This window comes from Bos javanicus, chromosome 11, assembly GCF_032452875.1.
Source record: "Bos javanicus breed banteng chromosome 11, ARS-OSU_banteng_1.0, whole genome shotgun sequence".
Lineage (NCBI taxonomy): Eukaryota > Metazoa > Chordata > Mammalia > Artiodactyla > Bovidae > Bos > Bos javanicus.
This window is the reverse complement of record NC_083878.1, coordinates 43,063,266-43,087,210: the sequence shown is the minus strand read 5'-3', so window position 1 is coordinate 43,087,210 and position 23,945 is coordinate 43,063,266. Positions and strand designations below refer to the sequence as shown.

The window sequence follows — 23,945 nt, the reverse complement described above, 5'->3', positions numbered from 1 at the left end:
AGATTTTACTAGTCTCTCTTCCATGTAATTATTTCACAAGGACTTTCTCATGTTTAACAATATCAACAACTAGTGTGTTTCAGGTGAAGATTAAAAGCATTTCTAGGGCCATACAGAATTGTAATGAGTTAACCTCTTTTTTGATATCTCCATGAAATGATCGCCTATTTAGAAAGTTTACCTGCCACCCAGGGGGTTTTAGGAAGCAGGAGACTTTCCTTTAGGTCACCTTGTCCAAGTCCCTCACTTCATGGAGGAGGAAACAGAGACACAGATGAAATGGCTTGTCCCAAAAAACACAGCTGGTGAAGATTGGAAAATTTGTAAGATAGTTGTTGAACTTCCTAGAATGTAGGGATCCTCATCCTTGAGCTTGGATTGGTCTAGATTTTTCTGCTTTAAAGACTGGATTTAAAATGCTTAGCACTGAGTCAAATGGCAGGAAGACTGCTTTGACAGACATTTGTTGGGCACCAATCCCCAGGTGTACCAGCTCATTCTAGGCACAGGGGATAGGATCAGCGAGGGCTTAGGCCTTGGGGTTGACAGCTGGGGGAAGGGAAGGCTGGAGGTGGAACATAAATAAGCAATTGCTGATGCCCTCCTCGGTGATTAAACATTGATGTTGGTGTTGTATTATTTTGCAGGTAAAGATGAGCCCAGCAGCTACACATGTACAACTTGCAAACAGCCATTCACCAGTGCATGGTTTCTCTTGCAACACGCACAGAACACTCATGGATTAAGAATCTACTTAGAAAGCGAACACGGAAGTCCCCTGACCCCGCGGGTTGGTATCCCTTCAGGACTAGGTGCAGAATGTCCTTCCCAGCCACCTCTCCATGGGATTCATATTGCAGACAATAACCCCTTTAACCTGCTAAGAATACCAGGATCAGTATCCAGAGAGGCTTCCGGCCTGGCAGAAGGGCGCTTTCCACCCACTCCCCCCCTGTTTAGTCCACCACCGAGACATCACTTGGACCCCCACCGCATAGAGCGCCTGGGGGCGGAAGAGATGGCCCTGGCCACCCATCACCCGAGTGCCTTTGACAGGGTGCTGCGGTTGAATCCAATGGCTATGGAGCCTCCCGCCATGGATTTCTCTAGGAGACTTAGAGAGCTGGCAGGGAACACGTCTAGCCCACCGCTGTCCCCCGGCCGGCCCAGCCCTATGCAAAGGTTACTGCAACCATTCCAGCCAGGTAGCAAGCCGCCCTTCCTGGCGACGCCCCCCCTCCCTCCTCTGCAATCCGCCCCTCCTCCCTCCCAGCCCCCGGTCAAGTCCAAGTCGTGTGAGTTCTGCGGCAAGACGTTCAAATTTCAGAGCAACCTGGTGGTGCACCGGCGCAGCCACACGGGCGAGAAGCCCTACAAGTGCAACCTGTGCGACCACGCGTGCACGCAGGCCAGCAAGCTGAAGCGCCACATGAAGACGCACATGCACAAGTCGTCCCCCATGACGGTCAAGTCGGACGACGGCCTCTCCACCGCCAGCTCCCCGGAACCGGGCACCAGCGACCTGGTGGGCAGCGCCAGCAGCGCGCTCAAGTCCGTGGTGGCCAAGTTCAAGAGCGAGAACGACCCCAACCTGATCCCGGAGAACGGGGACGAGGAGGACGAGGAGGACGACGAGGAAGAGGAGGAAGAGGAGGAAGAGGAGGAGGAGGAGCTGACGGAGAGCGAGAGGGTGGACTACGGCTTCGGGCTGAGCCTGGAGGCAGCGCGCCACCACGAGAACAGCTCGCGGGGCGCGGTGGTGGGCGTGGGCGACGAGGGCCGCCCCCTGCCGGACGTCATGCAGGGCATGGTGCTCAGCTCCATGCAGCACTTCAGCGAGGCCTTCCACCAGGTCCTGGGCGAGAAGCATAAGCGCGGCCACCTGGCCGAGGCCGAGGGCCACAGGGACACTTGCGACGAAGACTCGGTGGCCGGCGAGTCGGACCGCATAGACGATGGCACTGTTAACGGCCGCGGCTGCTCCCCGGGTGAGTCGGCCTCGGGGGGTCTGTCCAAAAAGCTGCTGCTGGGCAGCCCCAGCTCGCTGAGCCCCTTCTCCAAGCGCATCAAGCTCGAGAAGGAGTTCGACCTGCCTCCCGCCGCGATGCCCAACACGGAGAACGTGTACTCGCAGTGGCTAGCCGGCTACGCAGCCTCCAGGCAGCTCAAAGATCCCTTCCTGAGCTTCGGAGACTCCAGACAATCGCCTTTCGCCTCCTCGTCGGAGCACTCCTCGGAGAACGGGAGCTTGCGCTTCTCCACGCCGCCCGGGGAGCTGGACGGAGGGATCTCGGGGCGCAGCGGCACGGGAAGTGGAGGGAGCACGCCCCATATTAGTGGTCCGGGCCCGGGCAGGCCCAGCTCAAAAGAGGGCAGACGCAGCGACACTTGTGAGTACTGTGGGAAAGTCTTCAAGAACTGTAGCAATCTCACTGTCCACAGGAGAAGCCACACGGGCGAAAGGCCTTATAAATGCGAGCTGTGCAACTATGCCTGTGCCCAGAGTAGCAAGCTCACCAGGCACATGAAAACGCATGGCCAGGTGGGGAAGGACGTTTACAAATGTGAAATTTGTAAGATGCCTTTTAGCGTGTACAGTACTCTGGAGAAACACATGAAAAAATGGCACAGTGATCGAGTGTTGAATAATGATATAAAAACTGAATAGAGGTATATGAATACCCCCTCCCTCACTCCCACCTGCCACCTCCTTTTTTCACCATTCCCCGCCCCCCTTCCCCATCGCCCTCCAGCCCCACAACCTGTAGGATTTTTTTCTAGTCCCATGGGATTTAAACAAACAAACAAACAGAAGTAACGGAAGCTAAGAAAATGAGAGTGCTTGTCACCAGCACACCTGTTTTGTTTTTTTTTTCTTTTCTTTTTCTTTTTTTCCTTTATGTTCTCACCGTTTGAATGCATGATCTGTATGGGGCAATACTATTGCATTTTACGCAAACTTTGAGCCTTTCTCTTGTGCAATAATTTACATGTTGTGTATGTTTTTTTTTTTTTTTTTTTCTTTTTTAAACTTAGACAGCATGTATGGTATGTTACGGCTATTTTAAATTGTCCCCGATTCGTTGCTGAGAAAACACCGTTGCTGTTTCCAGTTCCGTTCTGAGAGAAAAAGAGAGAGAGAGAGAAAAAGACCATGCTGCATACATTCTGTAATACATATCATGTACAGTTTTCTTTTATAACGTGAGGAGGAAAAACAGTCTTTGGATTAACCCTCTATAGACAGAATAGATGGCACTGAAAGAAAATCTCTACACAGTAAACGTCTGTCTCTAAAGGGTTAAATATTATCAATTGGAGAGGAAGAAAAGGCCTTGAATTGACAAACTAACAGAAAAAAGTTTATTCTATCATTTGGTTTTAAAATATGAGTGCCTTGGATCTATTACAACCACGTTGATGGTTCTTTCTACTTGTTATAAACTTGTAGCTTAAATCAGCATTGGGTGAGGTAATAAACCTTAGGACCTAGAGTATAATTCTATATTGTATTTCTCACAACAATGGCTACCTAAAAATATGACCCGTTGTCCTAGTTAATCATCATTTTCCCTTTCGTTTAATCTTGTAAGCAAAACTGATTATACCAGTATAAAAGCTATTTTGCTCCTGGTGAGAGCTTAAAAGAAGTGGGCTCTTTTGCCCAAAGTTTTATTTTTTTTAACTGATGATTAAATTGAATGTGCAACGTGCAAAGGCCCTGAAACATGATTAAATACATTAGTAAGGAATTCATTTTATGAAGATAACTTGTTTTAAATAATGTCTTTTGAAGAAAAGTTCTGGCACCAGAAGAAATAGATCCAGACCTACTTGGTTGTCAAATGGACAATCGAACAATAAACGTTAGGACCTCGAATAGCATGTTAAAAAGAAGAGACTGACAATAAGGTTTGACAGAGGGTAACAGAGGGGGAAAAATATGTGATTTATTAGCACAACATGGTACTCTTTGCCATTTTAAACTAGAACAGGTGTATAAGCTAATATTGATACAATGATGATTAACTATGAATTCTTAAGACTTGTGTTTAAATGTGACATTCTTAAAAAAGAAGAAAAAGAATTTTAAGAGTAGCAGGATATATGTCTGTGCTCCCTAAAAGTTGTACTTCATTTCTTTTCCATACACTGTGTGCTATTTGTGTTAACATGGAAGAGGATTCATTGTTTTTATTTTATTTTTTTAATTTTTTCTTTTCTTTTCCTTTCTTTTTATTAAGCTAGCATCTGCCCGAGTTGGTGTTCAAATAGCACTTGACTCTGCCTGTAATATCTGTATCTTTTCTCTAATCAGAGATACAGAGGTTGAGTATAAAATAAACCTGCTCAGATAGGACAATTAAGTGCACTGTACAATTTTCCCAGTTTACAGGTCTATGCTTAAGGGAAAAGTTGCAAGAATGCTGAAAAAAATAATTTGAACACAATCTCATTGATGAGCATTTTTTAAAAAAAAACTAAAAAAAAACTTTGCCAGCCATTTACTTGACTAATGAGCTTACTTACTCGGACTCAACATTGCAAGCGCTGTGAATGGAAAACAGAATACACTTACCATAGAGATGAATGATTGCTTTCGCTTCTACAGTGCAAGGATTTTTTTGTACAAAACTTTTTTAAATATAAATGTTAAGAAAAAAATTTTTTAAAAAAACACTTCATTATGTTTAGGGGGGAACTGCATTTTAGGGTTCCATTGTCTTGGTGGTGTTACAAGACTTGTTATCCATTTAAAAATGGTAGTGGAAATTCTATGCCTTGGATACACACCGCTCTTCAGGTTGTAAAAAAAAAAAAAACATACATTGGGGAAAGGTTTAAGATTATATAGTACTTAAATATAGGAAAATGCACACTCATGTTGATTCCTATGCTAAAACACATTTATGGTCTTTTTTCTGTATTTCTAGAATGGTATTTGAATTAAATGTTCATCTAGTGTTAGGCACTATAGTATTTATATTGAAGCTTGTATTTTTAACTGTTGCTTGTTCTCTTAAAAGGTATCAATGTACCTTTTTTGGTAGTGGAAAAAAAAAAAAAGACAGGCTGCCACAGTATATTTTTTTAATTTGGCAGGATAATATAGTGCAAATTATTTGTATGCTTCAAAAAAAAAAGAGAGAGAAACAAAAAAGTGTGACATTGTACAGATGAAAAGCCATATAATGGCGGTTTGGGGGAGCCTGCTAGAATGTCACACGGATGGCTGTCATAGGGGTTGTACATATCCTTTTTGTTCCTTTTTCCTGCGGCCATACTGTATGCAGTACTGCAAGCTAATAACGTTGGTTTGTTATGTAGTGTGCTTTTTGTCCCTTTCCTTCTCTCACCCTACATTCCAGCATCTTACCTTCATATGCAGTAAAAGAAAGAAAGAAAAAAAAAAGGAAAAAAAAAAAACCAATGTTTTGCAGTTTTTTTCATTGCCAAAAACTAAATGGTGCTTTATATTTAGATTGGAAAGAATTTCATATGCAAAGCATATTAAAGAGAAAGCCCGCTTTAGTCAATACTTTTTTGTAAATGGCAATGCAGAATATTTTGTTATTGGCCTTTTCTATTCCTGTAATGAAAGCTGTTTGTCGTAACTTGAAATTTTATCTTTTACTATGGGAGTCACTATTTATTATTGCTTATGTGCCCTGTTCAAAACAGAGGCACTTAATTTGATCTTTTATTTTTCTTTGTTTTTATTTTTTTTTTATTTGGATGACCAAAGGTCATTACAACCTGGCTTTTTATTGTATTTGTTTCTGGTCTTTGTTAAGTTCTATTGGAAAAACCACTGTCTGTGTTTTTTTGGCAGTTGTCTGCATTAACCTGTTCATACACCCATTTTGTCCCTTTATTGAAAAAAATAAAAAAATTAAAGTACACAATGTAAGCTTCTTGTGTCCTCATTTGACACACTCTGTAAATTACTTTCAAGAAAATAACAGGTTTTAAGAGAAGGCCAGTCAGTCTTTTTCAGGATTATTTCTATGGGCATTTTGATGCGTGTATTATACCCTAAAGGAACATAAAGTACTTACTATATTAAAATAGACATATCTCAAGCCATGGAAATAGTTTTTAGACTTTATAGTTCTAGAATAATTTTCAAGAAATGGAAAGTGTTTTCAGTCTGATGTTAAAAACTTTCCCTCCATCTCTTAGCAGTAATCCATTCAGATATAAATGAAAAACTTTCTGGTAATAGCATCTTAAACTTTTATTCCCTCTGGATTTTTTTTGCTGTTCTTGTCTGAAAGTTCTTTTCTATTCTCCCAACCTGCCCTATGGTAGAACATAATGTAAAAAAGGTGTTTTTTTGTTTTTTTTTTTTAATCAGCTCTTTTCTTTCTGAGTAAGAGTCTTTCCTCATACCCAAAATAACCCCACCCCTCAAATCTAAAAATCCAGAAATGAAAGCATCAGGTAAAAAAAGAGAGAGAGAAAAAGAAAGCAGTAGCTAGGAGTTTAGGAGTTTAGCCAGTTTTAGCCAAATGTGTGGAATCAGCCACTGATTTCCTGAGATACATGAGGGTTTGCTCTGTGATTCTAAGAGCCTAAGGAACCCTAGATGGGACAGATGTTTTAGCTGTTTTTACAGAGTCTTTTTGACTGATAGCAAATGAGAGTGGGGATACCCTTTAGTTATCTTTTGGCCTACCAACAGACATAAAATGAAACAACATCTTTGAAAAGCAAGTTAGGTCTGTCTTAAAAGCCCCTCCTTAGAAATCTGTGTTGTCATTTTTACAAATACTGCATGTTGCAGCATCTACACACGTACCTCTGTGATACTGTCTCCCTGTTCCCAGTGTAGATGAATGGATACGACATTGTTCTTATTTTTGTAAAAACCAAAACAAAAGCCATTCTGTTGTCTTGTGGTAGCATTTCTGTTGCTCAGTTCTTATGCCCTGGTGCCTTGTGAGGTGGCCTTTTCACGGAATGCCTTTTGTCTGAGGCAAGAATAGTTTTATCCTTCTAAAATACAGAGAAAGTAGGTGTACTCTTTTAAAAGTCAGATTGGGTGGAAAGCAGAGAGGCAGAGAAGAATCCGGTAAGAGATGATTTGGGAGAGTATAGTAGAGGAGCTGGGGTGGCATGAGGGGGTACTTGCAGAAGGTGATAGTTGGCAGTGAAGTGAGGGGAGATATATGTGTTTTAGACAAGTTTACTTCACCAACGCAACCAGAATGCTGGTCAAGACATAGAGAAATAGTCTTCAGTGCCATGCCAGCTTCAGATATGGTGACTTCTGCTTCACCATATTAAATGTCCATAAAACTGCTGTGTGTTCCTATCACTGCTTTATTAGGAGCTGTGAGTACAGCTGCGAAGGTTTTATATACAGTATTCATTTTAATTTCTCCGTATATGATGCTCTTAGTGTAATGAGGTTTTGCATCCTGACAGACAGAATTAATGGTGGATACTCTATGCTTGTATGCTCAAATTCCTTAAATCAAACGGGGACTGGGGAGGGGTGCAAACATTTGGTGATAAATCACAAATTATGTTTGATTTACATAATCCCAAAGTTAAATAAATTTATTGGGAGACAGGTTCTTCAGGGTTCTCAATCTCCTGAGTTATTGAAACCCTCCTATAAAATATTATTCCTGAAGCTGTGTGAATAATAGAAGCCTGAAAACCTAGGCAACAAGAAGATAGCTTATAAATGACATCTTGCATCCGGAACACTAAAATTAAAAAGCTTAATTTAAATAATAAAAAACATTTCCAACAGTAGATGAATTCATGATAAAGTTTTTTAAAACAAAGAAATAATAAGGATGAACACATTTCAGGATTCTCAAGTTACATTTATGTGACACCCCTGATGTGTTGAATGCAATGTTCTCTACATACTTGAATGCCTGGTGCTTAAAATGTTCTCTTTTATCTTCATTTTGAAAACAATAAACAGGAATACAGTAAATAACTATGTCTCACAGATTTTAACCGAGACACTCTGCCTTACATGTAGTACCTTTATCCGCAAACCACATACAGTCCTCTCTCTGTTTAGGACTTACAGAAAGAGTGAGATGGACGTATTTTAAAGGTTGCTAAGAAGTAAGATTGGTTCTTCATTTGTATCAGCACTGGCAGGAAGTGTGAAGTAGCCGAGTTTTTTCCCAGGGCATTCTGTGATAGAAATGTTTATTTAAATACCATTTCTGTATATGCAATAAGTTCATCCTGTATATATTCATAATGCTGGAAGTGAGAACTTGAAAGGAAGTGGTGGTGGGGGTTAGATACCATTTCATTTGGGGAAATAAGGAAATGAGATGGTTTGTTCACAGACACTAAAAGTTTGTTAAAAGGTACTGGGATATGTCAGGCCTTCCTGAAAAGGAGTTGAGAAGCCTCAGGCCCCACCTTGTCCTGCTTCAAACACTTTACTCTCAGAGAGTGAGGGAGGAAATTCAGAATTTTCATTTTTTAAACCACTCCCCTGCTCCATGATTTCCTATGAATGTTTTGTAATCGTGTGTTCTTCATTATGATTTGTTCCTCCATTGTCCCTGGGCCTGGTGTTTTCAAGAATGTTCACATCCTATACTCTTTTTTTTTTTTTCTCTCCCCACCCCCGAGACTTCCCATTTAAAAAGAAAAAAAAATTGTGGGACTTTTGCTGGTATAAGGATGGGATTAGCAGTGCTCTTTAAACCTGCTTGGAAAAAAATGTTTTTTAACAGATTGTTAGATTTTTAACGATTGTTAGCTTTCAAAAGGCGTTAGCCACTTAGCAAATTTTCCTGTCTTCTGAGGCCCTGCCACTTTCCCAATAAAAATAAATGAACCCCTTTTTAGGGACATGAACATCAGAACACATAGATGGAATTGGGATGATGTACATTTACTCCAGGGCTGCTTTAGCTACAAATGGTAGACATGGGTTGTTGGGTCTGCACTTTTGCTTGCTGTCATCTTGTTATCCCATTAGGCCACTGTTTCATTTAGTAAAACACATGGCCAATGAATCAGCCTTTAGGGGGATGGGCCTGTTTCTCTCTCTCTCTCTATTTCCCAGTGTCATTCATGATCATGGGAGGCGATCAATTCCTCCCTTTCACGTGGGAAAGGAGACCAATACAGTTCACATGGGTTATTGTAGTCAAGAACCTAAACTTGGCCGAACGCAACTCAATGGTTGATCCAAATACTGTTTTTCCTTTCTGTAAAGTGATAAAGGGAGCATTTATCAGGTCTTTACAAGATGGCAGAAAAGGCAAATTAAGCCATTTCCCCAAGGTCTGTCCTCTAAAGCAGGGCCCCCAAACCCATGGTGGGGGCTGTGTTTTTAAATAATGGTGGACGTGGTGCATGCCCATGCTAGCTATATACTTTGTCTGTTAGGATTTTAAATATCGGTAACAGGCTGACAAAGTGGCTTGAAGAGGGTATCAGCCAAAGGAGCTTCAACGACAGTGACTTAGGGCTGGGCCCGGAATGGGGATTCCCCAGAGCCCACCTGGATACAGCAGGCCCCTCAGCTCAGGTCTCCACGCTCAGGGGGGGTTTTCGGAAAGCAGCCGAGCTCCAGACCCTGGGGCCTCCTGCGGCGCCAAGTCAGGGGAGAGGAGGCCCCAGGCCCCTGCTTCGGGTCGCCATGGCAACGAAGCCTGGAATGCCACAGTGGTAGCCCTCTTCCACGGCACATCCCACATCCGGACTCCCAGTTCTGCTGCTTCAAGTCAATGTACACAGCAAGGGAGGAGCCCCGAAGGAAAATAACCACTCCCTTCTTCCCTCCATCACTGCCTTGCCCCCTCACAAAAAGAAAAAAAAGAAAAGAAAACTGCATGTTTGAAAGAAACTACAGGCAGTTTTTGGTGCCATTTGGGAACAACTGTTTTGAGTTCTGGTTTCCTCTTCAGAGATTTGTTCGCCTCTTGTAAATCGTTGGCTGCTTTGACGTTGAACTTGATAACATTTCATGTTTTCGTTGTGCTGCTTTTACATCAATTTTTATTTTTTTGTTTCTTTATAATTTTATTATTATTTTAAGGAAATGTCCCCCTCCCTCCCCCCTCCCCTGTTCTCCTCAACCAAAGGACTGTTTCCTACTCAGTTTGCTCAGTCATAAGGGCAAGTGTTCCTTCCAGGTGTGTCCCCAGCTTATTAGGACTATCCTGGGATGGGGAGGGGGTCTGGGTCCTTTGGGGGAGAAGGGGAGAGAGGTGTGGGAAAGAACTCAGAGGTCAGAGATCTGGGGGAGGTGGGGAGATTCAGGTTTAAATCATGCTTAAGATGCCGGTGGCTCAACCTGTGTTTAAGTTGTAATTTTTAAAAAGCTAGTTAGAGAACAGAAAATCACTGGGCCAAGTCACACCTGTATTTTTTTTTTTTCCTCCCTCCTCTGTCTCCAACCTCTTTCTAGGTTCTTCACACACCCCCATTCGGCGTAGTGCCCAGAGAGCTCAAGATGTGTGGCAGTTTTCGGATGGAAGCTCGAGAACCCTTAAGTTCTGAGAAAATTTGAACCCCCAGGGGCGGGGTGGACGCGAGCCGCCCAGCCGACATCTGCGTGGTCTGTCATCCTGCTAGTTTGTGATGTTTTCTGACAGTAGCCTCCAAGAAGCCGTTGTGCGAAGACAGAGTCCTGCAGTGTCCTTCCTGCCTGGGCCTGCAGTGTCATTTTATTTATATTTTTTAATAAAAAGTAAAAACAAAAAAACAGACCCACATTGGAACAGTGAATCAGTCCCCTAGAGAGGGTCTGTGGACCACCGCTGCTCTGAGAGCTGTCCCGGCCCCTCTGAGACCAGCCAACCCAATTCCCTGTCTTGTGGAAATGAGCATGAGTTCCCCAAACCCCTTGTTTCTATACATTCTATGTTGTCTTTTAAGAAGTGTGCTTAACATTGACACAATAAATGTTGGAGCTTTAGGTGGTGTTTGTTTGTTCTTTAATTATGAATGCTTATAAGACAATGCAGCTGCTTTAGAACTGTGTTTCTGAACCCATGTCCTGCAGACACCTATCTGGTGAGAAGGAGGGACAGATTTGAGGGATGGGTAGGAGGTGCAGGAGGGAAAATAGGTTACTGCTTATCAGATGGCATAAATTTTCAAGGAGAATCAAAATGCAAAACTTGGGAATAAATCATAGCAATATCATAATTAATGTAGTAGTAGTGTTGCTGTTTATTAATGCTGAAGTGTAGTTTTCCTAACTGTCTGACTTACAATTTGCATACCATTAAATAATGCATAATATGGCACACTGAATTCTGTTTTTCAAATATATGCTTTTGGTGGCTACTATGCAGGATTTGAGTTTGTCTTTTAATTTAGCTCAAGAAAGATAATGTCACTGGGTTAGTGGTAAATTCCAAAGAAGGTGATGAATATCAATAGTTGTTTATTAAATATTCTAATTTTAGGTTCCCAAACCTTCAGCAAATATATCTTAATGCAGACAAACAAACAAACATAAAACTTCTTTATTACTCACACCAGGAAATTTGGGGCAGATTTTATAAGGGGAAAAGATGATAGGAGGAAAGAGTTCCACATCAGACACTCTATTGTCATTGTGATAGCGCCCCGTTCCTTAGAAATTAGTGACACAAATAAGTTAGGTCTACAAATGAGTGATAAAAATTCCTTGTGGCTCAGTTAATTTGCAAAGAACTTTTCTCACTTTGATGTTTTCTATTGCCTAGAGATCCAGACGAGAACTAGAGACAATATAGCGTATTAAAACAGGTTTATAAATAATAGAACTCAGACACCTGTGTGTTGCAGATTTACATATTGGCTGTGAACGCAAGTGGGGAAAATCTTACCCACTCACCCTCTGGCTAGGTTACCTAGCCTAGTGAGAAGACAGCAAAATAATTGGCATCTGGATTCTTTCCTGGTTATTCATCATAAATAATGACTCCTCACAGTCATGCGCTGCTTTATGCGTGATACGGGGCTTTCATGTGCATTGTTTCATCTGATCCTCAGTGGAATAGATCTCAAGGCTTCCACTTTGTGGATGAGAAGACTGAGGCTCACCAATGTTAAGGGCTTGCCCAAAGCCATGTCATTGAGGAGAGCAGAGAAGCCAGTGTTCTGGTGTCTTGTCAGCTTAATTCCACTGAACTCTGTGACTGGTCAAAAGGACTGTCTCTTACCATGTTAGCACACAAGCCGTAAACGTTCACCAACACATACACGTATGGCTCTCACTCCGAGATCGAGGATGTCCACTATAAGGGCACACAAAGATGTCTTCTCCTACAGCTGACTGCTCACTGCAGAGGGGAGCCTGGAGCAAGCAAGACAAATATCTCTGGTCGATGAGGTGGCCTGGATGAGTTTTTGAGAGTTCCTCTCATCTAGGTGAGATGGGACCGCCAGACAAGGGTTATTTTTTGGAGGAACATTCCCTGCCCCACATTCTGCCTCTGTGTTACTGAAACCTCAGACCATTAGGGATTCCGGGACAGCATCTTCCCTGAACGTGCTAAGCCCCTTGCCAATACCTAGAAATGGTAACTCTGCTTCACAAAGGAGACCCGACTGAAATAGAACAAACAATCCTGGATTTGGGGACAACTTCAGCCTTGGTGCTTGCTACACTGTAATTTCTGATCTGTGTGTTTCTGCCTCTACCTCTTATTTCTTCTTGGAGTCAGTGTGTACATAAACGGTATCTCTAGAAGTAGGATTACTGGGGGGAGGAGAGGGAGTGGGTAAAGTGTATATTTTTCTTCGTCCTCCTTTTGGAGAAGAAAGAGCCCTCATTGAAGCAAACAGAAAACAAACCAACCCCAAACTCCAAACTCCACATATCTTCCCCCATACCCTTCATTGAAAGAAAATAAAAATTCATTTTTGAAATTCATTGTGAGATGATGGTGGTACACTGGGGCTAGAACTTTTGAAAGCCCATGCAAGACAGACGATTTGGGAAGACATCTCCCTGTGCGATATGCCAAGGTCACGATTCTCCATGAATGGTTGAAGCAGCTGAAGGGACTGACAAATCTGATCGGGGTGCTTACTGTGCCCTCTCCCCAGAGGGAAACTTCAAATTGCAGAGAGATTAATTGGTTGCCAGGCATGCGCCGAGCATGGACTAGAGGACACAGTCCCGGGTTCTCAGGAAGTAGGGCCCAAATAACGGACATTGTTCTCACCCTCCCAAGCCTGGTCTATGAACATTAATTCTGTGGTCTGTCCAGACTGTCACACAAAACAAAAAGTTCTGTTAGCTGTCTGGGTCCATGGTGGTGGAGACTCAGTAGCTTCTATAGCACCTAGCACCAGGCCATTTGAATGTTGGTGGTGCTGGAGAAAAAAGTGATTGTATCAAAACCGGTGATAAAGAAATAAACAAAAATGGTGATAATGAAAAATCTTAGGGAAGAAGAGCAATCTTGAATCCTACTGGGGTATAACTGAGTGCCCTGACCTCAGCTAAATGTATCCTGGGCATTTTTACTTGGAGTTTTCCAGAGTATTTGTATTAAAGTCCCATCTTTCAAGCAGTAAGAAATATCTTTCCAGTTTTTGTGTGCTGACATGATTTTCTTTTTTTTGAAAGCTAGATAGTGAGGTGAATGGTGAAGATGGTTATTCATATTAGCAGGTTTTTTCCCAGTGTTAATGTTTATTCCTATGAAGAATTCTTGTTCTTATATAGATTAGTATCCCCAGAGAGTAGAGGTGGAGTGGATCAGAATGGAAGTGTTTCGTAGGTGTTGTTTCTCTTTTTACATGCCACACAACATTGGCTCCTTTTTGGGTGGACTGAGAGGGAAGAGATTTGAGGAATTTGCATAGTGGTTGTGAAGATTTCATTGAGTTCAGTTGGAAGTTCAGAAAACACATGTGTTCAAGCACACCTTTCAAGGACCATCCTGAGTTCTTCATCAACAGGGAAACAGTAAGGTGAGGCTCCTTTTCTCTGACTCCCTAGCGGAGTTAGCACTTTCCAGTTTGCACTTCTCCGGAGGTACATTAAGCTAAAAAATGTCTCAATTCCAGCACAATCCAGAAGCAGTCATTCTTTCTCTTCCTCAGTTCAGTTCAGTTCAGTGGCTCAGTCATGTCCGACTCTTTGCGACCCCATGAATCGCAGCACGCCAGGCCTCCCTGTCCATCACCAACTCCTGAAATTCACTCAGACTCACGTCCATCGAGTCAGTGATGCCGGCCATCACATCCTCTGTGGTCCCCTTCTCCTCCTGCGCCCAATCCCTCCCAGCATCAGAGTCTTTTCCAATGAGTCAACTCTTCACATGAGGTGGCCAAAGTACTGGAGTTTCAGCTTTAGCATCATTCCTTCCAAAGAAATCCCAGGGCTGATCTCCTTCAGAATGGACTGGTTGGATCTCCTTGCAGTCCAAGGGACTCTCAAGAATCTTCTCCAACACCACAGTTCAAAAGCATCAATTCTTCAGCACTCAGCTTTCTTCACAGTCCGACTCTCACATCCATACATGACCACTGGAAAAACCATAGCCTTGACTAGACCGACCTTTCCTTCCTAAGTCGCTAAGTCGCTTCAGTCGTGTCCGACTCTCTGTGACCCCATAGATGGCAGCCCACCAGGCTCCACCATCCCTGGGATTCTCCAGGCAAGAACACTGGAGTGAGTTGCCATTTCCTTCTTCAATGCATGAAAGTGAAAAGTGAAAGTGAAGTCGCTCAGTTGTGTCCGACCGTCAGCGACCCCATGGACTGCAGCCTTCCAGGCTCCTCTGTCCATGGGATTTTCCAGGCAAGAGTACTGGAGTGGGGTGCCATTGCCTTCTCCGTTTCCTTCCTATCTTAGTGTAAATTAAGATATCTATTGTTGGGACTTCTCTGCCTGGTGGTCCAGTGGCTAAGGCTCTGTGCTCCCAGTGCAGGGGGCCCAGGTTTGATCCCTGGTTGGGGAACTGGATTCCACATGCTGCATCTAAAAAGATCCTGCATACCACAAGAAAGATTCCAAGTGCTGCAACTAATACCCAGCTCAGTCAAATAAATGAATACATTAAAAAAAGAAATATATATAGTTAAATCACATTACCTTTCTCCTTGCTTTATATTAAAAAAAAATACTCCCAGGAAATAATTAAGATTTGTAGAGCACTTTTAGGCTTCCCTGGAGGCTCAGATGGTAAAGGATCTGCTTGCACTGCAGGAGACCTGGGTTCGATCCCTGGGTCTGGAAGATCCCCTAGAGGAGGGCATGGCAATCTACTCCAGTATTCTTGCCTGGAGAATCCCATGAACAGAGGAGCCTTGCGGGGCTACAGTCCATGGGGTGGCAAAGAGTGGGACACGACTGAGTGACTAACACTTTCAGACTTTCATAGGGCACTTTTACAGACATGACAGTATCAATTTTCCCAGTGATTCTAAAACTTCGGTAGGACAAGAATAGACTAAAGCTCAAAAGGAACCACAGCAATCATTCATTTTACAGACCAGGGCAACAGAGGCCTAAAGATTAAGTGAAGGACCTAAGATCACACAGCTTGAAAAAAGTGAGAGCCAAGCTTGAAACCACACAGTTAGTGGCTGAGCCAGAATTGGAACCCAAGCCTGCAGCTCCTGTGCAAAGGAATTCAAGCTGCAAATCTTTCCCTTGTGACCTACTAAATTCAGAAGCAGGAATGGCAGAAAAAGTGTGCATTACAGAAGGACTTAAGAATGAAATCAAAAGCTTGTTTTGGTGCCAGTCCTAGTGGGGAGTATGTAAGTGTGTCCCATATTTCAAGGATTTCTAAACGGCATCCTGATGACAGGGCGCATTGAGGTCACTACCTGGAAAGACTCCTCCTTTAATCCACCCCTCTGATGGTAGAAATGAACTTAGGACCCACAAATCGCTGGGAGACAGCATTTAAAGTTTAAAGGGCATAAAAAAAAGCTACTCACCAAACCAAATTCATCTCAAATGTCTTAAATAGATCTCACAATCTGTTCCATTCTCTAGGCAAGATTTAAGGGAAACGCCCACCTAATTTGCATTTCATGGCCTCGTCGCATCCAGTTAGAGAATTCAAATGGCCAATAGCATGACCTGAATTCTGTTACTAGGGATATTTAATTTTGAGTTCAAAGATGGTGAGAGAGCAATGAACTACATGGAGGGTTGACTGAAATGGTATACAGCTCTGAGTTGTGAAGGTTATTCCACTTACTAATGCTATTTAGGCTGCACAGTCTTTTTCTGTGCAAAGTGAAATCTTAAGTCACTGCCCACTTTGATCAGGGGTTCCTGGCTCTGTTTTTGTTGTTTATTGCGAAGTCATGTCCAACTCTTTTGCGACCCCATGGACTGTGGCCTAGGCTTCCCAGATGGCTCTAGTGGTAAAGAATACACTTGCAGGAAACATGAGAGACGCAGGTTTGATCCTTGGGTCAGGAAGATCCCCTGGAGGAGGTCATGGCAACCCACTCCAGTATTTGTGCCTGGAGAATCGCATGGGCAGAGGAGCCTGGCGGGGTCCCCCTCTAGTCCATAGGGTCGAAAAGAGTCGGACACAATTGAAGCGACTTGGCATGGATTCATGGACTGTAGCCTGCCAGGCTCCTCTGTTCATGGGGTTCTCCAGGCAAGAATACTGAAATGGGTTGCCATTTCCTTCTGCAGAGGATCTTTCTAACCCAGGGATCAAACCCACGTCTCCTGCATTGCAGGCAGATTCTTTCCCACTGAGCCACCTGGGAAGCCCTCCTGGCTCTGTGTGGAGATGTACAAATTCTGTCTCAATGTTTTATTAGATCTGCTGTGTTCAGGTCTTCTACTGCCATTTCTTTTCTTGCCAGCCATCCTTTGATTCACATTTACTTCTTTGAATGGACATGGGTTGACTTTGAATGTCTCGAGACCCATAGGACTGCAACTGCTGTGCACAGCAGCTGTTAGAGCCTGCATGGGCAGAGCCATCCCTGAAATAGGAGCAGGATGGCAGGAAGCCTCACGGAGCAACAGCAAATCAAATATCCCTGTTGAGGATGGTCTGAGAGGAAGTAATTTGCCTGATTTTTTCCCTTGATGATAGTTCCCTGAATTTCCTGAAATGGTAACGCAAAACGGGAACTTCTGTTGTCCCTTCTACTCCTCTCTCCCTGGCGATTTGTCCTCTCTTCTCAGGCACAAAGAAAGCAAGCCTAGGGAGATGTGACTGAAAATTCTCTCCCTTTGGTGCTAAGATGTGTTGTTGCTCATGCTCTTTTTCAGAGTGCCTGATTTTACCTGTTGCTGGCTTCCCTACACTAAGGGGAAAAATGAAAGTGCAAATACTCCTCTTTGGAGCAACAGCTCTCTCAAAGCTCAGAACCCAGGAACATGAGAGGTTTTCTTTTAAAGGGGTCACCTTTTATGGATTTGCTGGTAGCCACCTTGCCTTATATGTGGAGTTCTTTTCATTTTTCAGCTTCTTCCAGTGTGTGTGTGCGTGTGCTCAGTCGCTTCAGAGTGTCCAACTCTTTGCGACCCATGGTCTGTAGCCCTCCAGGCTCCTCTGTTCATGGGATTCTGCAGGCAAGAATACTGGAGTGGGGTCGCCTCCTCCAGGGGATCTTCCTGACCCAGGGATCGAACCTTTATCTCCTGCATTGCAGGTGGATTCTTTACCCCTAAGCCCCCGGGGAAGCCCACGTCCAGAGTGCATTTTTTTTCCCTTCTGACATGGTGATGGATCAGGGATGGACTCCTGGTAGTTTTGATCCAGGCTGATGAAAAGTGCTGGTCTCTGAGTTGGCAATTCTGGGTTGTAATCCTGGCTTTATCTTTGCCTTGCTCACCCACCTGGTGTCCTCCCTCTGTACTTGACCCCATTCAAGGCCTATTTCTTCCTCTAAAGAAGGAAGGACACACCCTGCTTCCTACCTCCTTTCACCCAGCAGCACAGAACGTTCACAACAGTACGAATACTCTGGACTCCACATAGGATGAGGGGTACTGACAACCAGTCTTGATGACTGTGGGATGTGGGGTTGCGGTCCATCTTAAGAGTCTTTTTTTCTTTGCCTTTGGTTAGCAGACCCATTTTTAAAATAAGTTTATGTCACAGAAAAAAAAAGCTGTAATGATTTTTGTTTGAACTCTAAAGCTGTCATGTTTTTAAAATGTTCAAATTTTGGAGATGGTTGCATTTGCAATGCTCGGGTGAGTTTTATAACTTTAGTGCATCTTAAAGTTGGAGGTCCCTCTCTACCCCTCACTCTGCTGGAGGGTAGCTTTGGAGGACAGCCTTCTTCCACAGACTTTGTGCATCTAACCAAGGGTTGCAAAGCACCACACGTCTTCTGGTGCCTGGAGACTGAAGGCCAGGCCATGTCCAAAATGTGACGTCTGATTGAACACCTAACTCTTATTATCCTCAGCTATTTTGCCTGGTAAAGAGCGGAACATAGGTCAAAGTAGAAATGATATACCAGTTAATGTTTATTGGGAATTTACTATGTTCTGGGAATAACAAGGAGGGTTTTCTTTTTTTATGAAAATATTTAATGTATTTATTTGGCTGCCTTGGGTATTAGTTACAGCACTTGAGCTCTCTAGTCGTGGTGCACTGGCTTATTTGCTCCATGACATGTGGGAACTTAGTTCCCCAGTCAGGGACTGAACCAGCTTACCCTGCACTGCAAGGTGGATTCTTAACCACTGCACAACCAGGGAAGTCCCACGATAAGAGTTTTCCATGCACATTCTTGTTCTTATGTCTTCTTTATAACCACCTTGTGGGGACAGCTACCACTATTATTCCTGTTTTACTGAAGCTTCAGTTCAGTTCAGTTGCTCAGTCGTGTCTGACTCTTTGTGACCCCATGAATTGCAGCACGCCAGGCCTCCCTTCCATCACCAATTCCCGGAGTTCACTCAAACTCATGTCCATCGAGTCAGTGATGCCATCTAGCCATCTCATGTTCTGTCGTCCCCTTCTCCTCCTGCCCCCAATCCCTCCCAGCATCAGAGTCTTTTCCAATGAGTCAGCTCTTCGCATGAGGTGGCCAAAGTATTGGAGTTTCAGCTTCAGCATCAGTTCTTCCAATGAACACCCAGGACTGATCTCCTTTAGGATGGACTGGTTGGATCTCCTTGCAGTCCAGGGGACTTTCAAGAGTCTTCTCCAACACCACAATTCAAAAGCATCAATTCTTCGGTGCTCAGCTTTCTTCACAGTCCAACTCTCACATCCATACATGACCACTGGAAAAACCATAGCCTGTACTAGATGGACCTTTGTTGGCAAAGTAATATCTCTGCTTTTGAATATGCTATCTAGGTTGGTCATAACTTTCCTTCCAAGGGGTAAGCGTCTTTTAATTTCATGGCTGCAATCACCATCTGCAGTGATTTTGGAGCCGAAAAAAATAAAGTCTGACACTGTTTCCACTGTTTCCCCATCTATTTCCCATGAAGTGATGGGACTGGATGCCATGATCTTCGTTTTCTGAATGTTGAGCTTTAAGCCAACTTTTTCACTCTTCTCTTTCACTTTCATCAAGAGGCTTTTTAGTTCCTCTTCACTTTCTGCCATAAGGGTGGTGTCATCTACATATCTGAGGTTTTTGATATTTCTCCTGGCATTAGAGACACTAAAATGACCTGTCCAAGGTTATACCATTGGTACTGCTGCTGTGAATCCTCACTCTGGAATCCTCTTAACCTCTACATATGGGCCTCCAGGGACTAGTTCATTCTACAGTTTTGTCATCATATGTAATGCCATATGAAAATATGGTATCATATGAAAATAATATGAAAACAATGCTAATTAAACTGATTAGGAAGTGTGTTCAAAATGGCTTTGCTGACTGGGTTCTGGTTCTGTTACCTACTGAGCAAGGTCAGTGTCAGTAGTTCCCACGGTGCTTGCATTTCTATCTGTCCTTGGTGCTGGGAAGATGAGTTTGATTTTGTTAGGCATATCTGAGGAATTCACTCATGCATCTGCAGTAAGGCTCATTCATTGTTCAATCAACAAATATTTATTAGGTCCCTGCTACAAGCAACCTACAGAGCTAAGTGCTGGGAAAGGAGGCAAAGAGGTAAAAGGCACAGTCGTTGCCTGTCAGAAATGGCCACCAGTGGAGAATTAAATTAATTAGAATCCTCCTAAATAACTAGTCTTAGTTGAGTTGATGTGGTGAGAACAGTGAGCCTTTTAAAATGCTAATATATAATTCACTTTGCCAGCGTAGACAGCAGTCCCAGGCAAGGGGCTTCAGAGCTCCCAAATGAATGAGAATGATATTCTTTATACCTTACCTATAGGATGCACACTTAAAAGTTGTTTTCAAGTGGTGGAGATGAGTATACACTGATGTTTCTTCATCTGGCCCTATCTTATTGGGAAAAAATAACAGCAGGTAATTTAGAAGGAGGGAGTAATAGAAACACAGTTCTTGTTCTGGGATCAAAGATAAGTGACCTATAAAGGGATACGTCCAGGTATTCAACCGTCTGAGCTGTCTGTAACTGATTATTTACATCTAATGTAATCTAAATGGAGCATGACAAAGACATTTTACTTCTCCTACATGCAGTCCTACAGTCTCTCTCAGAACATCAACATCAGATAAGCTGGTTTTCTCTACCTACAATGTGCAAGGTGAAGTTCTAGGCACCGTGGATAACTATAAAAACTATAGAACTTCCCTGGTGGTACAGTGGATAAGAATCTGCCTGCCAGTACAGGGTACACAAGTTCAATCCCTGGACTGGGAAGATCCGCGTGCCTTGGAACTACTGAGCCCGGGTATCTAGAGCCTGTGCTCTGCAACAAGAGAAGCCACCTCAATGAGAAGCCTGTGCGCCGCCAGGAGGAGTAGCCCTGGCTCACTGTGTCTAGAGAAAGCCGCTCTCAGCGACAAAGATGCAGAAAACCAAAAAACAAACAAATAATTTTAAAAAGATACCCCCCAAATTATAACACCCTATTCCTGGTCCTAATGTGAGGGATAAGACTATAAACATAAAAGCAAATAATAAGTAATTAATAACTAAAAGGTATGATAGGATTAATTCAGAAGTGAGATACGAACTGTAGGAATGTAAAGGAAGATAATTTCTTTAGGACTCACAAAGATGTTGAGCTTTTGGTTGGTCATCAAAAGTAGGTTAGGATTTAGATGATGAAGAGAAAGGATGAGGGCAAGTCAATTCAAGGTACTGTTGTGATGCTTAGAGGGCAATAGGTAGACCGGTGAGGCAGGAAAAAAAAAGGTTTTCTATGAAAATCATGGAAAATAAGGTTGGAAACTAATCTGGAGCCATTTTGTGGAGGGGCTTTAACGATAGGCTTAAGGGGTTTGCATTATAGTCAATAACAAGTCTTTCAAAATTATGCCCATAGAAAAGTCTTAGGAAGAGTGTAACCAGGTATGGAATGGATTGGCAGGGAACTCAGAGACCAAGAGACTAGTCAGACATGATCCTTGAAGGTGTTGGCAATTTCCTAGAGGAAGGACTCTGCTGTGAGTATAGTATTGTGTCAGATTATGTAGTCATCCTTATCACATTCAAGTGGGCAATGATCACATTGTTCAGTGGTATATCTAAATTCCCCACTTGCCCTAGTTAGAGCAGTGGAAGCCCACAAAAAGTCTTCCTTATATAATGACTGTTGATAGAGACCTACCCAATGAAGGGAATAAAGATGAAGACCTTGAAGCCAAGCAGGTCAGTTAGTTCCTAGAGACAGACTGCGTTTATAATACAAACTGAAAACATCAGGTCTCATGGAGCGTTTAACACTTTACCATCATCTCAACACAATGATGAACTCAACTGGAAAAAGAACAGAAAGCTACAAGAGGAGGCTCCAAGGACTTTCCTCTTTTAGGTGGAAGATTTATGAAATTTTTCATTCTCTTGACTACTTGTATAAGTTATATTATGTTGTTTTTTTTCTTTGCAGCCTGCTTGTTGATACATGCTATGTCCCATAACAACAAGATTTAATTGCCACTTGGCCACAAAATTAGATGAGTTTCATAATGAAGGTAGGAATTGAAAGTAAGCAAGCATGTTTACCTGGAATCAGTGAAATGTTCTCTGTATAAAGTAAGGCTGAACAAGCTGGGGCTTCACTCTATTGGAGTTTATATTTCAAAAACAGGGACCTTTGTATTTTTGTATTGCAGTCATATAATCTAATATCCTTCCATGCCTCATATCTCTTGCCTGGCATTCTGTTCCTTCTAGAAGCAGGACTGGTCTATTACTGTCTGGTGTCATAAATCAGGACATCTAAGGCATATAAAGAATAATTTTTGGCACTGGGTTTCCAATTCTCCTTGTCATCATTGTTTCTCCCAGAGTCCCCTCCCCATTCCTATGACCTGTCTACAGCCACAAGCCTTGGCCCTGGCCCCACCTCTCAGGAAGATTGTCAGGATGGGAATACAGGCTAAGAGAGTGGTCAGGAGCTTCCCAAAGGGGTTCAACACACATGGAAACCTTCCCCTGACATCTGAGAACATTTTGATATTACCAGTATGGCCTGCGTCTCCCCTCCCACTGAAATTAAGTATAATGGGAAAAGTTAAGTATTCCCAGTAGACCTTGATGGGGACCAGGGAGGAAAGTAAGGCCTATGTGTGGTGCAGCCCATGGAGCAGAGGACAAAGCTCCCTTCTCGAGCTAAACATCTCCTCTTCCTTGTTGACACCTTAGTAAAATAATGGCTGAAAATCATGTGTACTTGGTTAGGAAACTCAGGTGTCCATACAATTGCTTAATAGTTGGCATACAATTGCCCTTTCTATTTTCCCTGGGAGTCAGAATGACGGTGTCTGTACAGGAAGCTTGTGCATATGTGCAGTTTCACCTCCAGTTCCTTACGTATACTCCTGTTTACAACATAAGCACACTCATGTCTTATGCGGGCTGCCTGTCCACACTCATACAGACAGGAAAACACACCTTGTCTATAATGACTGTGATGGTCTCAAGGACATGATTGGGCTTTGATCTCTGATATTCATCACTCCCAGGTTTCCAGAGTCTTATCTTCAGAAACTGTATTCGCTCTGGGCTCCCACCTCTCTTCTTCAGGAGTTAAAGGTCAAGGCGACAGAGCTGGGCTAGGGAAGCTGGGTTTATCCTTTCCCGGCGTACGGAGTCATTGTGTCTACAGAACAGATGTGGGATGGGCAGGAGCGGAGTAAACCTATCCCCTCTCCTACTGGAAATCACATTTAATTCTGACCCAAGGGGCCTCCGTGTTGCAAATGGAGAGGTAATTAAGCCTCCAGACTCAGAGCCTTTTGGGGTGAGAGGGCTTAGTTTTTCATATCTGCATTGAGTATATTTTTGAAGAGCAGAGGGTGGGGGTCAGGGAGGCTTAGGAAGCCTTGATGAGAACGGAAACAAGATGACAGGTGTTGGGTGTATTGCTGTTAGGTGGCATGGATAAACGGAATGCATATTTAAAAATTCATTTCAGTTTTAAAGAGCCCAAAGAATTCTACCAGCGCCCTGGGTGGTGTGATGGAGGAATGGGAATACCGACCTACCTGGCAAGGGTTCATGGGAAGGTGTAGGGGCTGGAATGCTCCTTCTGCTTTCATTATTATTTTAAAAAAGTTATTTTTAAAGTGGAAAAGTTTCACCTGCAGAGACCAGATGTGAGACCTCGAAGGACAAGAGCCCTCCGCTGGTAACCACACTTGGTTGTTAACCAACACAGCCAAGGATGGAGCCGAGTGACCTAGAGGGAGATGGCTGAGGTAACCAATCCCCAGGAGTGGTCCCCCCGAGGAGTGTCGGTCCCACTTCAGCCACTGCTGGCAAGGAACATTCCACTTGCTGTGGCTGCTCTGTGTTGATTCAGCCGATCCCTTCTGGGTATGTGGCTGCAGTGAAGCTTGGAAAATCTGAAGCAACCAAGAGGACTTGAGATTTCCATTTAGGAATGTGGACAACCTTCAAGGGATGCAGAGAGAATATGTGTGTGTGTGTGTGTATG

General features: G+C 43.3%; 1 protein-coding gene across 15 annotated transcripts in view; it reads left to right on the top strand.

Moving 5' to 3' along the window:
* The window catches only part of BCL11A (BCL11 transcription factor A), a 101,632-nt gene extending 90,714 nt beyond the window's left edge, over positions 1–10,918 (top strand). For 5 of the 15 annotated variants that reach the window (XM_061432461.1, XM_061432459.1, XM_061432457.1 and 2 more), the window contains one exon: positions 648–4,903. In XM_061432461.1, coding sequence (XP_061288445.1) covers positions 648–2,668 — 2,021 coding nt within the window. In that variant the 3' untranslated portion in view covers positions 2,669–4,903. Of the gene's footprint in view, positions 1–647; positions 4,904–10,408 lie in introns of those variants that run through there. The other 10 variants (XM_061432463.1, XM_061432462.1, XM_061432460.1 and 7 more) reach the window with 3 other exon arrangements.
* The last annotated feature ends 13,027 nt before the right edge of the window (positions 10,919–23,945 follow it).